Here is a 12,436-nt window from a genome sequence, read left to right as displayed (position 1 = left end):
TGTGTGTGTGTGTGTGTGTGTGTGTGTGTGTGTGTATTTTATTTTTTATAATCACTTTTATTATTTCTGTTATAGCCATAAATGCTCTAGAATATTATCTAGTATAAGATATTACTGTCTATCCCTAGTATTTACCCACAATATATAGATAAGAACAATTTAATAGTAAGCTATAATTGCAACTTGTTGCAATTTGTAGTATTTTTCTGGTCAATCAATGCGCTCCAACAAAAGTTAAACTGAAATCAGTTACCTGATAAACTGAAGAAGCACAGGTGAGCAGCATGCCAGCAAGGTAAGCTGCAAGCTTCAGAAAGAGTCTAGGCACAACTTGCCTTAAAGGAATCATACCTGCTATTTTGTGAGAAGAGTGGTAGGGGGGAGGGGGCACGTTGGCTGTTATGACCCCTCCCACAGAAACAAGGCCTGCGTTGTTGTACGCACCTAAGTAGCAGTTGCAGATATTAAAGTTGTCTGCATTACAAGTGTGACACAAACTTACAGAATAAGCTTCCAAATGGACCAGAATCAATACAAGAGTAACAGTCAGAAAACACACCCTGTGTCTGCATTCTGTTTTTAAATTACGGGTAGGCTGCATGATGTTCAAAGAAATTCTAAAGTAGGTTACACTGAAGAGACGTGTGCTTTGCTTTGTTGTTTCTTACTTGGTGCGATGGTGGCATGAGGCCGGCAGGGTGGGATAGGGTAAGGAACAGGTCGATGAGGGTTGTAAGTTGAGGGAAACTAAAAACAAAAAACAAAATGTTTAAACTTATAAAAGCCTATAATACAAACCAAAACTTGTACTGTGTGATGTACTTTATTGAGATTCTGGTTTGAAATTGTGGCAACCTTCAGAAGTCACCAAACTGATAAATACTGTAGCGTATTAGGTGTTGTAAAACTGTTTATTTTAATGTTTTTTGGGTTTTTTTATATCTTTGTTCAATACAAATGCCCACATCTTTTCGATTTGTAAAAAAAAAAATTTAAAAACCCAAAGTCTAAAAACCCAGTGTCCTATCACTACTACTTCACAGACATACTGTTATTACACAATTATTCACAATCTTGTGTTGATATGCGTCTTAAAATTCCCAATAAAATACATAGAATTTTGTGAATGCAATGTGAGATTGAAAGTTGTGATGCACTGAAAATAGAGGTCAGGTGACCTTTTTTTTTTAAATAATATAAAAAAAAAACTAAACAAAATTGGAAAAAAAAAATAGCACAAATTTCTTTCTGCATATCATCACAGGTCCATATCAGTTCCCACAAATCTTACATCATACAGACGTCCAGTCAAAACAATAAAAAGAAGGTGTGTCTTTTCAGGTTTCTCATCAATCGTTAGCTCAGTCAACATAGTTTTGGAACATGGAAACTTGTTGCGCAATCAGATTTCAACGCAATAGAAAATGTGTCGTATTCTGACACATATACATCTCATTATCAGTTCTGGACTTACAGGTTTAAAAGGTCCTATAATCCTGGAAGCAATTCCTTTCCCCTCCATACTGCTGGAGCCGTCTTCTTTTTTCTCACTGTCTTTTTTAATTGGAAGGATTCCCTGAGGTTAGAAGCAAAATATGTCATTTCAAAACAATCATCCTTAAGAAAAACATAAACATTCAACCTCAGACAAACAAGTTTGCCTCTTCTTTTTAATGTATAATTCATCCAATCAAAAAAATGTAATAAGCAAGCATATTTCATATCAATTGCATTTTATAACAATCTCCATATGTGGGGAAAAATAAAACAAGACTATACTGTGCATTGAAGAGATTATAGCAGAACTGCTGTCACTTAAGTTTAATATAAATACAGGCATTTCATATAAATTATATTCAAGTAAGTTAGTTATTAAATATTGTTTATGCTCACAGGAAAAGTGCCAGTGACCAAGCTGGGCCTGCCTTTAGGGTATGGATTTCCCGGAATCATTCCACAGGATGAGATCATGGCTACAGGAGCTTTGCAACCAACCTTACAAACCTAACAAGTCAAAGACATGCATTTTTGATTAATTTTTTTATTTTATATTTTTAAAATGAACTCATTTAGCTCTAAAAGCAGCTAGCACTTTTTTTCTTAAAAGAAATCATTCTTGATAAAGTATAAACTGCTTTGTTTTATTTAGTTTTTTCTTTGTCCTCACCTGCTCTAATATCCTGCGAGCGCGCTTCTTCTCAGATGCGTGTATCCGGAACAGATCCTCCACCGGTCGATAATTCTGAGCATCCGAAATATTCCTGTACGGAAACAGACATGCCTACTGAATAAACCATCAATCAACTGAAAAATCACACCGTTTACAAACAACATTTGACCACATTAAATGGCATTTTAAACTGTACTCACAAAGCTATTAGTTCCAGGACAACAAGTCTGTCTTTGGAGAAGGTGAAGCAGTTCAGAATGTTTGCAACTTTGGTTGTAGGGATTGCAACCATTTTCTAAAGACAACAGAAAGAGGAACAGATACAATATTAGGCCTCCATTTTGTAAAGAGTTTTTAAGACATGCCTTGCTACCCTAGTGATGAGAGATTGCTATAGGAGAGGGAGCACTGTGACCATGCGGGATGTCAGGCTGATCAGTGAAAATATGAGCGGCACAGCCTGAGTTAGTCAAAAGTGCTCCTACTTACATGCTGCAGTGCTTTAACTGCTTTGATCTGCGGTTCTGCCCATGAGAAGTACTTCAGGATTTCCATCACCTGCACACATTAAGTACCAAATTAGAACTAATTAAGTTAAAAAGAGCTCTCTGGAACAACAAAACACAAACAATATAATACTTTCTGCAAAGTATTCAGATCACAGGAACTTTAGCACATTTTGTTACAACTACAATCTAAATGGATTCTGTTACACAAAAGGAAATTGTGAAATGGTTTTCAAACTTTTTAACAAATAAACGTCTGCAATGACTGTAGTGTTACAAATTTATCCCTCCTTGGATCAATGGGTCAATCCTTTTTAGAACTATCATTAATTATTATCACAGCTGCACATCGTTGGGGCATATCTGTACCAACTTTACACATCAACTGAACTTTTTGCCCAATCTTTGCAAAAATAGCTCTTGCTTAGTCAGACTGGATGCAACAATGTACAAGTATTGCCACAGATTCTCAGTTGGATTCACATCTCTGTCACTCTAACATATACATGTACTATAATTTATCATCTGCCAGGGTCTCTAACAGGCCTTCTTCTACCATTGTCATTATTTAGCCACATCTACATTCCCAATTTCTCTGACTAGATTCCTTATCCCTGCAGAGGAAAAGCAACATCTTGATTACACTACCACTACAATGTTTTACGATAGGGAGGGTGTGTTAAGGGTGACATGAGGTCATTAAGTTTTTCTGGTTTTATCTGACTAGAGCATATTCTTCCACATGTTTACTCTCTCCTACACTGCATGTGTCAAAGTTGAAACTGGAGGTCGACAGTCCATTGTTTTTCTCCTCTTCCATAATGGAGATTAACTGTGCTGGGGCCCGTGAGCTTAGGTAAATGGCCACATCTTGGTAAGTTTGCAATCATGCAATATTGTTTCTGTGTTCAGAAACAATATGGAAAAGCAAAATGTGGAAAAACTCCAGGGCTATGAATACTTCTCACAGGCAGTGTAGTCATATTGTTACATTTGTCACTGAAATAAGAAATTTGATTTACAATTTTATCCATACTTTAAAGCGATTCATGTGTGAATTACAACCCATAAGATATGTAGCAATCGTGGCATATTCTTAAAGATGAAGGAGACTGGGCAGTACCCTACCTGCTCACTGGAGAAATATCCGTGAACCTGCTCTATGGCTCTGATCCGCTGATCCGTAAGGACACACTGAAAGAAAGTACACCGTCAACAATATTGTAGACGAAGTAATAACACTTACAAATCAGACACACGTCCAATACCTTTCTTATCTCATCCAAGACGATGTCAAATGATTTCTTATCCATGGTTGATTATTTGTTATTGATTACAATACAACTATAAATATTAATGTAGTATTTAAGATACAACAAGTGAGGTCAGATAAAATAAAAGGCATTCGGATACGATTAGGTTAAATCTATTTTCTGTTCCTCGACTTGTAACGTAAACTCATTTTTTACTAAAACCAAGATTTAAGACATTATACGAGTGCAGTGAAATATTTAATAATTGCATGGTTAAAATACTCCTTAAGTAACTTAGCTCTTGGACAGTAAACAATGACTTCCAAATAGGAGATATGTCTGCAGAGCAGAACCAAATGTGGCTGTAGCTAACAACAAGCTAGCGTGCTACAGTTATTCAAATCGAGACGACGACGTGACAAAAACATACAATAAAAAATACACAAACAAATATGCGACAGGTCGCACGGTCAAGTATGATTCAAACAGGCTCGTCATAAAATTACAACCGTTGCAAGCACATTTATAAAAATCGTTAAAATGTGAATGAAGAGTGCAAGAAACGCCACAAGTTCAGCTAGCTGGCGCTGCTGACAGCTGGCGCTAGGACGTCAACAACGAAAGGACACCCGTGAGGTACCTGATCGCAAACATTTGGTTTAGATTTTATTTTAACAGTAGCTAACAAATAATAAAGGAAGAAACACCCCATATTACAATATATACATGTTTAACATGAATTCTGCAACATTTATATTTACAGTTAATGCTATGTTAGTGATTCTATGCAGGCAACTTTTAAACAGCTTACAGGAAGTAAATACAGAACGGGTGTTTGCAACGGAACAATATATTGTTTTTGGTCTTTTCCTTCTTAGAAGAGAAAAAAATGGACCGGTTTTCGTGGTCAAATGGGCTCTTAGAAATAAACGAAACTTTAGTGATACAGCAGAGAGGTGTCAGACTGTATGATGGTGATGATAAGGTAAAGTTTTATTATTTATTAGCAGTTTTTTATTGCTATCAAAACAGAAGCGAAAAATTAAGTAAGAAATTCGGTAATTAGATTATAGTGAGTCATATGAATATGTTGAATGAATATGTTCATTGAAAAATGCAATACTTGCATTTTTCAATGCAAGTATTGAAAAAAACGTCTTTAAAACTATACTCAAAACATGTTAAAATTATTGCCATAATGAAAAATTACTTCCTGTGTTACTACCAGGCAAAATTGGATGTTGGAGTCGCCTTGTTGAGTACACATCGGTTGATCTGGAGGGACGGAAAGAATCACGTAAGGAAATTTTAATAAAGCAAATGTTATTCATTCTCATGTTAAATTGATCTTTGACTCAAAGATGAGCCATAAAATAAGAGTTTACACATGCAGCATTGTTTGCGGATATGAGATGTGTAGTTATAGTGTTATTACTTATGATAGACACATTTTATTATAAACAGCAACTTATGATTGTTGCCATGTAACTTACAACATGAAACCAAAACTTTGGTCAGCATTCACCCTAAATAATTTATTCATATTGCTAGTTTTTGATCTTGCTTTAACATTTATGGTGATTACAGTTAAAAGTACTTTTCTATGATCTGTCTAATTATGACTTGTGAATTCCTTTCCATTTGACAGGACTGCTGCATGGCCATGCCCCTGTCTCAGATTATTTTCTTTGAAGAGCAGGCTGCAGGAATAGGAAAGAGGTACACAGAACTTGGATAGTTAGCTAGTTTCAATTACCTTGCTGTAACAACCATTCCCATTGTCAAAAGTGTAGTTGTACAGTACGGTATAATAATGCATTTGGCCTTATTCCTAACCCTATTTTAATGACTGAGAGACTCTTCAGGATTGGTGGGGGCAATGTCATTATGAAAAAAAAAGCAAAAAAAACAAAAAAAAGATTAATGATAGTGATACAAAGATGATCACTAATCATAAGTAATAATTCCTGTTTTAGTAGTGTCACGCAACTTAAATCTTTTTTTTTTTTTTTTAAAAGCTATGATTAACTGTTTTATTTTTGCCTTAAAGTGCAAAAATAGTAATCCACCTGCATCCATCACCTGCCAACAAGGAGCCTGGTCCATACCAGAACAGCAAGTACTCTTTCATCAAGCTGTCTTTTAAAGAACATGGGCAGATTGAGGTATTCCCACATGCACACAGTTTTCAGAGCTCTTTCTTTTTTTAATCTTTGCACTCTCTTATTGATTTTCTATTTATGATTACCTGGCTGGAACTGATGCCGTACCATTCAATTGCAGTTTTACAGGAGACTGACAGAAGAGATTACCCAGAAAAGGTGGGAGAATACGCCAGTTTCACAACCCATCTCAACAGGAACTGGGCCTCAGGTTAGAATCTGAACAACATCCTTGTCAATTTATCTTAATCACAACCCTGTTCCAGACTGCAAGATAAGAGGTAGAGGATCATCCTGCTTCAAAATTAGGACTTTAAAGATTCAATCAGATATTTGTGACCACTTTAATTGTTATCCACTGGGTGGCAGTCTTTTTTACCTTTTTTACATTTTTTCTGTTAGTTGAGCTAATTAAACATAGTTTTTAAAAAAAAAACATAGTTAGATTAGTCATTATCCAGTAAAGTTAAATACTGGATATTTAACTTTAATATCCAGAATTTCTCTGCTGTTATGTTTCTTTGTTCTTGGATTATAGTTATCAGCTGTTGAATTTACTGTTTAACTGCGTGCGTTTTTCTTTCCCTTTGTGGTCATGTAGACAGGAAGGACACGCGCAGTGGGAATTGTTGGCATTGAAAGGAAGATAGAGGAGAAGAGGAAAGAAACGGACAAGAACATTTCTGAGGTAATCTCTGGAAACAAAAACGAAAAAAAAAAAAGCAAAGGAATGACCGTATTGAGATCCTGTATTTTCAGCTGATTCGTGGAAATATCTCAGAAGGAAGAAATGAAATCCAGATATCAGATAAAATATAAAAGCTACTAAAGGCAATGATATGGAGGAATAGCAATTTAAAAACTAACATGAAAGTTGCATTTTTAACTGTCTTGTAGTCATGGATAGAGTGTTCTGTAAAATATTTATGTTTTACTATTAAATCTTCTGAACATCTGAAGCTTCAATAACTTTTCATATTTGTGTTTAGGCCTTTGAGGACCTCAGTAAGCTTATGGTGAAGGTAAAGGAAGCTTTTATTGTGTTTTCCTGCAAATATATAATGGAAATTATCTGCAAGTACATTGCAAAAGTAATCATACCCCTTCAATTTCACAACTGTCAATGTATTTTATTTGAATTTTATTGGACAAAAACAACTGTGACAATTTTTTCAAATGAAAATGTTCCATGCATTTGATTTCAACCATCCTGAGTAAATAGTTTGTAGAACCATTTTTTGAGGCAATGGCAGGAGCAAGTCTGTTTTGGGTATGTCTTTATCAGTTTTGCACATTTAGAGATTGAGTGATTATTTTTAGGGGACTTTTTATTTCTGTAAAATAGTTGGGCTATTTAGCTAAATTTACCATACTATTACCATATTTCACCATGTGAATGATGTGTTCAGAGTTACATATATTGTCAGTTTTTCCCAGGATGTAATCTTGCCTTAAGACAGTGGTTCCCAAACTTTTTCTTCTGCGCCTCCCCAGTGGTTTCCAAACATTTTCTGCGCCCCCCCTATGGATTACAAATGGCTGTCTTGTTGAAATGACGCGTGGGGGGGGGGGTCGACTTTTTTGGGGGCAAAATGAATGTACGTAGCTGAAAATAGACACCAACATCGGTAGCCTACAAGGTACTTGTTAAGCTTAAGGTTCTGTATTGATATTAGCTAGTCATCTTTTAGCTAACATTACCTGCATCCAACAGCTTTACTCAACTCAGTCGGTTAGTTTGGAGGGAAAAACTGTGAAAAGTTCTTTGCGTTTTGCTGGTTTGCTGCCGTGATTCTAACACAAACCTACGTAGCTCCGCCCAGCAGAGGCAGGTCTCCTTCACAGGTGGAAACCCAGCGCGAGCGTTGTAGCGCTCATGTTGCGTTTAAAGGCGGCTCGGGAAAAACAGGTTACAACATGTTAACAACGGATTAAACAGTTTTAACTGCTGATAAAAGTGACAGAGGACACAAATATGGGAAGTGTGGAAGCCTCTACTGTATCAAATTGACATAGGAATAACAGAGAGTTGGCCATTCTAAGGTAAAAACCCAACGCATACAGTGTTCATGTTTTGTTTTGTTTTGTTTTTCATCCAGACGGCTTCCCGCGCCCCCCCCTGCAATGACACGGCGCCCCCCCTAGGGGGCGCGCCCCACAGTTTGGGAACCTCTGCCTTAAGATATTATCTGACCACAGTACCTTCTTCCACATGTTTGTTATGTTCCCTATGTAGCTTGTAGCAAACTGGAAAAGGGGCTTCATAAGACTCCTTTCCAAAGCCTTCTTTTTTAGCTCCACAACCCTGACATGTCCAGCATATTATACTAATTAGATCACCTCTGAAAGCAGTTGTTGCTAAGGGGTATTAGATTATAGGGGGCTAAATGCATGTGTATGCATATTAGCATTTATCATTTTTCTTTCTCTATACAGGTAAACACTCCTTTCTGTTGGTTGCAATCCTGTTATGTCCCAATAAAATAAATTTTTGGTTAGATGACACATTTTGAAGAGGTTAAAGGGGTAGGAATACTTTTGATGTGCATATGTTCAGTCACAAGTGAAAAGACCACATATTCTTGATCAGTATCAACCTCCAGTGTGATATTCTAAATGACCCTCTAACTGGCAGGCCAAAGAGATGGTGGAGTTATCCAGATCTATTGCAAGCAAGATCAAAGACAAACAGGGAGACATTACAGAAGATGAGGTAAGAATACCAGCAACAACATGAGATATAGTGATACTTTTAAAAATTAAAGTTTTTCCCTTCGTTCTTCAAATTTACTAAAGTATGAATCGGATACCATATTGCTTGGTATTAACTCATTGATGCTCAAAGATTAGCAACATTTTTTGAATCTACAGTTATGTTTCTTTCCATAGACAATTCGCTTTAAGTCTTACCTCTTGAGCATGGGCATTGCTAACCCTGTTACCAGGGAAACACACGGATCTGGTACTCATTATCATATACAGCTGGCTAAGCAACTGGGAGATATGCTGCAGGCTCCTCTGGAGGTAGGTGTCTCAGCTGTTTGCTATCTACACAAGAATAAAACAAATTCAGGTTTTATTCTTGCAACTCTTGCATAAATTTCATGCTCTCTCTATGCTGCCATCTCAGGAGCGTGGCGGTATGATGGCTCTCACAGAGGTGTATTGTCTCGTCAACCGTGCCAGGGGGATGGAGGTGATGCTCAGACGTTGATCGTGTCAGCTGATGTTTCATGTGACATAAGTTGGTAATTTGTACAGTTACACCCCAGACAAACATCTATGCTTATGGGGTTTTTTTCTTTCCTTTTTCCCCCAGCTTTTATCTCCTGAAGATTTGCTAAACGCCTGCAAAATGTTTGAGTCCTTGAAACTACCCTTGAGGTGAGTTTGACTTGTTTGTATTGCATTGTTTAAATTATCTGTGTGCGTTACATTCCTTTAGATGCTGAGAAGGTTAAGTGTTTAGCATAGACGAAGCTGACCAGGCTCTTCCTGCCTGGCTTCCTGTTGTGAGAACGTCTGTCCAGGCTTCCGCAGCTGTCATTTCCTGTTACTTCCTGTGTGTATGGTTTGTTTTGTTTTTTTTGTCGTTTCTTTTTTTCTTTTTTTTTGTTTGAAATAACAAAAGCTAAGTTTTCCCATATTGGTTTTGGTTAACTGGTCCTTGTGAACCTAAGCTTTGTATTTCAATAAAGTAATTGTGGACCTTTTTAAAAAATGTTGTGCTGCAACAACAAACCTCTATGCATATTACTGGGATTTTATTTGGTGAAGTTAAGGAAGATAAAACATGGGTGTCAAAATTGTTATCTTCTTAAGTTGGAGTGTGGAATCCATATGTTTAAAGCCCCTTTTAATCTGATGTCCTGAAATAAAACCAGAGGATATCTGTGTCTCATTAACTTCTTTTTGTTGGTCTTGTTTCAGTTATTGCCATGTTTTATACCTTTAGGTCAGATGCCTAAATTCTGTGTATCAGTCCTGATCAATCACTTCTTTTCAACTAGTTATAAGATGATTCACGTTTTCCCACATCCTGTTGCACTGATTTAATAAACTGTGCCTTTCTTGCATATTTTATGTGTATATATTTTTTTATATATTGTTGTCTGTGTTTGTTTTAGTTTTACTCTCAATCCCTGACCGATTTCCTTGCTTCACTTTTTGTTTTGTTTTGTTTTGCTTTGGTGTCTTGTCTTGTGTGTAGGCTGCGTGTGTTTGACAGCGGTGTGATGGTGGTCCAGCTGCAGTCTCACAGTGAAGAGGAGATGATAGCCTCAGCTTTGGACAATGTGAGTTTCATCCTTCACAAACATCATACCCTAGCTTGTTCCACTATCTCCTAAATATTTGAGGCATTTACCCTTATTATTTGTCTTTATGATTTGTGATTTAATTGCAGGTGACAGAAAAAGGTTCCCTGACAGCAGAGGAGTTTGCAAAGCTCTTGGGTCTTTCTGTTCTTCTGTCTAAGGAGCGGTAAGCTAACATAAAATAGTCATCATCTGTGTCTTATGTTTGACAGTTGATAGTCTTTTTTTTTGCTCAATTTTGCACATTTGCTCTTCTTTATATGTGTTCTGTTTGCTTTTATTCTCAGGTTGCTGCTTGCTGAGAAGATGGGCCACCTATGTAGGGATGACTCTGTTGAGGGTTTAAGATTTTACCCAAACAGTTTTTGATCTGTTTAAATAAATGCTAAGAATATAGGATGAACATAAAAACTATACATGATGAACTCTGTCTGGTGATGACACTTCCTCTTCGTTGTGGGTCCTCTTCGTTGCTGTTCTGTTCTTTTTTTGTCTTTTAGAATACCTATTCTGTGAGGCAAAGTTATTGTCTTAATTATCGTTTTTCTAAATTACCTCTAAATAGGAATAAGGAAACGATTCTACATTATTTTACAGAATGCAGTTAATGCTTTCTGTTTATTTGATGTATTGTTTTCCACTTTCTTGTCTTTGTAATTTACCTGCAGGCTTATTTGAAGCTAGCACACTGTTATGAAACTCTTGCAGCCTCTAGTATCTGGATCCATTGTCCCAAAGTAAGCCACACATTTTTTATAATAAATGGTTGGAAACTTTTGCTGTTGTCCTGTTTGTTGTGCAATTCTCATGCATGTCTGGATGCGTAGCATTTCAGCGAACCATGTTACTTGACTTCGTCTTTGATATTTTGTCTTTCGGCCTTGTCTATCAGAAAAAGTCAGTTCTGCTCCATCATTTTCATTACAGGCCAAAATTTAATAAAGCCGCTACAAAATTTCCTTCCAATTTGGCTCATTTCCTAGAAAACGGGTCAATTCCAAATGACCACCGTCGAACTAAACAGACTTGTGACTAAATATAAATCAAAGCATTTTATTATCTAGCATTGGAAGCTGCCATTTTACAATATGTCCTACATCAACTTACCATAGAGAAACTAATAAATTTGTAAGAGATGAGCATTTAGCAATATGCACCAGTCAATGGCCATATCTTTTTAGCTTTGATCTGTGTGGAGCGTTTGAAACTCAGAGTCAGATCACTCTTTGTCCCCGTTGTGAACTGAGCTGATCAGTGAACTGTTTCATCCCCAGAGAAGCTTCCTGTTATTTTTTTTTTTCCTTGTCTCACTGAAGGAAAAATGAAGGTCGGTGAGACTGATTAGATTAGCTTGCCATGTGGTTCACTTATTGATAATAGTTGAGCTCAATTCATTCAGGAAATCTGGCTTGAGGCAAGTAGGTCAATACAAATGTGTTTACATTTTAAGATATTGCTTGTTCTACTTTATCAGTGCAAGGTGGACTGATAGAAATGATATGACAAATATACTGCTCAAAAAAATAAAGGGAACATTTCACTTTAATTTTGTGTGTGGCTCCAAATTCCAGGCCTCCATTAATTAATAAATTTGATTTCCATTGATGATTTTTGTGTGATTTTGTTGTCAGCACATTCAACTTTGTACAGAACAAAGTATTCAATGAGAATATTTCATTCATTCAGATCTAGGATGTGTTATTTGAGTGTTCCCTTTATTTTTTGAGCAGTATATAATAAAGGTACAGTGATATACCTTGGTTATTTTCTTACTATTTATTATTTGCCAAAATGCATATGCAGAATCTGACAGAATAAGACTCTTATTGAAATGTTTTGTTATTTTAACCACTTATGTGCTACACATGCTTTGAATAATTTTTAGTATTGTCCATTGTTTTCTTGAACACGGGATTTCCTGTTTTTCTGTGGAATAGTGAGCTATTCTAGTTTTATTTTAGAGGAAGGCAAAATGATGAGAACAACTTTCAAATCAATGGATTCTGTGCATGTTGTGGAGTGTGAAGGT

At 36.4% G+C, this 12,436-nt stretch overlaps 2 protein-coding genes across 3 annotated transcripts in view; one reads left to right on the top strand and one right to left on the bottom strand.

The window, feature by feature from the left end:
- The window catches only part of proser1 (proline and serine rich 1), an 11,099-nt gene extending 6,550 nt beyond the window's left edge, over positions 1-4,549 (bottom strand). Inside the window, exons 1-9 of one of the 2 annotated variants that reach the window (XM_007555900.2) lie at positions 3,945-4,549; positions 3,805-3,870; positions 2,660-2,728; positions 2,371-2,465; positions 2,168-2,261; positions 1,894-2,004; positions 1,475-1,576; positions 669-747; positions 352-444 (exon numbers count right to left, since the gene is read on the bottom strand). In XM_007555900.2, the coding sequence (XP_007555962.1) occupies positions 352-444; positions 669-747; positions 1,475-1,576; positions 1,894-2,004; positions 2,168-2,261; positions 2,371-2,465; positions 2,660-2,728; positions 3,805-3,870; positions 3,945-3,989 (754 nt within the window). In that variant the 5' untranslated portion in view covers positions 3,990-4,549. The remainder of the gene's footprint in view (positions 1-351; positions 445-668; positions 748-1,474; positions 1,577-1,893; positions 2,005-2,167; positions 2,262-2,370; positions 2,466-2,659; positions 2,729-3,804; positions 3,871-3,944) is intronic. The other variant, XM_007555907.2, reaches the window with a different exon arrangement.
- Positions 4,550-4,731: 182 nt separating this feature from the next.
- On the top strand, positions 4,732-11,184 carry vps36 (vacuolar protein sorting 36 homolog). The gene is made up of 14 exons (XM_007555890.2): positions 4,732-4,914; positions 5,158-5,226; positions 5,578-5,648; positions 5,980-6,094; positions 6,213-6,302; positions 6,693-6,779; positions 7,081-7,113; positions 8,727-8,804; positions 8,981-9,115; positions 9,222-9,287; positions 9,411-9,475; positions 10,302-10,386; positions 10,497-10,573; positions 10,695-11,184. Exons 1-14 carry the CDS (start codon positions 4,819-4,821, stop codon positions 10,774-10,776), a joined length of 1,149 nt encoding a protein of 382 aa, XP_007555952.1. The 5' UTR covers positions 4,732-4,818; the 3' UTR covers positions 10,777-11,184.
- The last annotated feature ends 1,252 nt before the right edge of the window (positions 11,185-12,436 follow it).

This window comes from Poecilia formosa, unplaced genomic scaffold (genome assembly GCF_000485575.1).
Source record: "Poecilia formosa unplaced genomic scaffold, Poecilia_formosa-5.1.2 Scaffold3, whole genome shotgun sequence".
Taxonomy (NCBI): domain Eukaryota; kingdom Metazoa; phylum Chordata; class Actinopteri; order Cyprinodontiformes; family Poeciliidae; genus Poecilia; species Poecilia formosa.
Note: the sequence above shows the minus strand (reverse complement) of the source record. Positions and strands in the feature narration are given on the sequence as shown.

Excerpts from the sequence above, each read along its gene's own strand:
- vps36 (XM_007555890.2), top strand. The coding sequence starts at position 4,819 with ATGGACCGGTTTTCGTGGTCAAATGGGCTCTTAGAAATAAACGAAACT. Across the intron at positions 6,303-6,692 it reads CAACAGGAACTGGGCCTCAG|ACAGGAAGGACACGCGCAGT; the intron begins GTTAGAATCTGA and ends GTGGTCATGTAG. Across the intron at positions 9,476-10,301 it reads TCCTTGAAACTACCCTTGAG|GCTGCGTGTGTTTGACAGCG; the intron begins GTGAGTTTGACT and ends TCTTGTGTGTAG.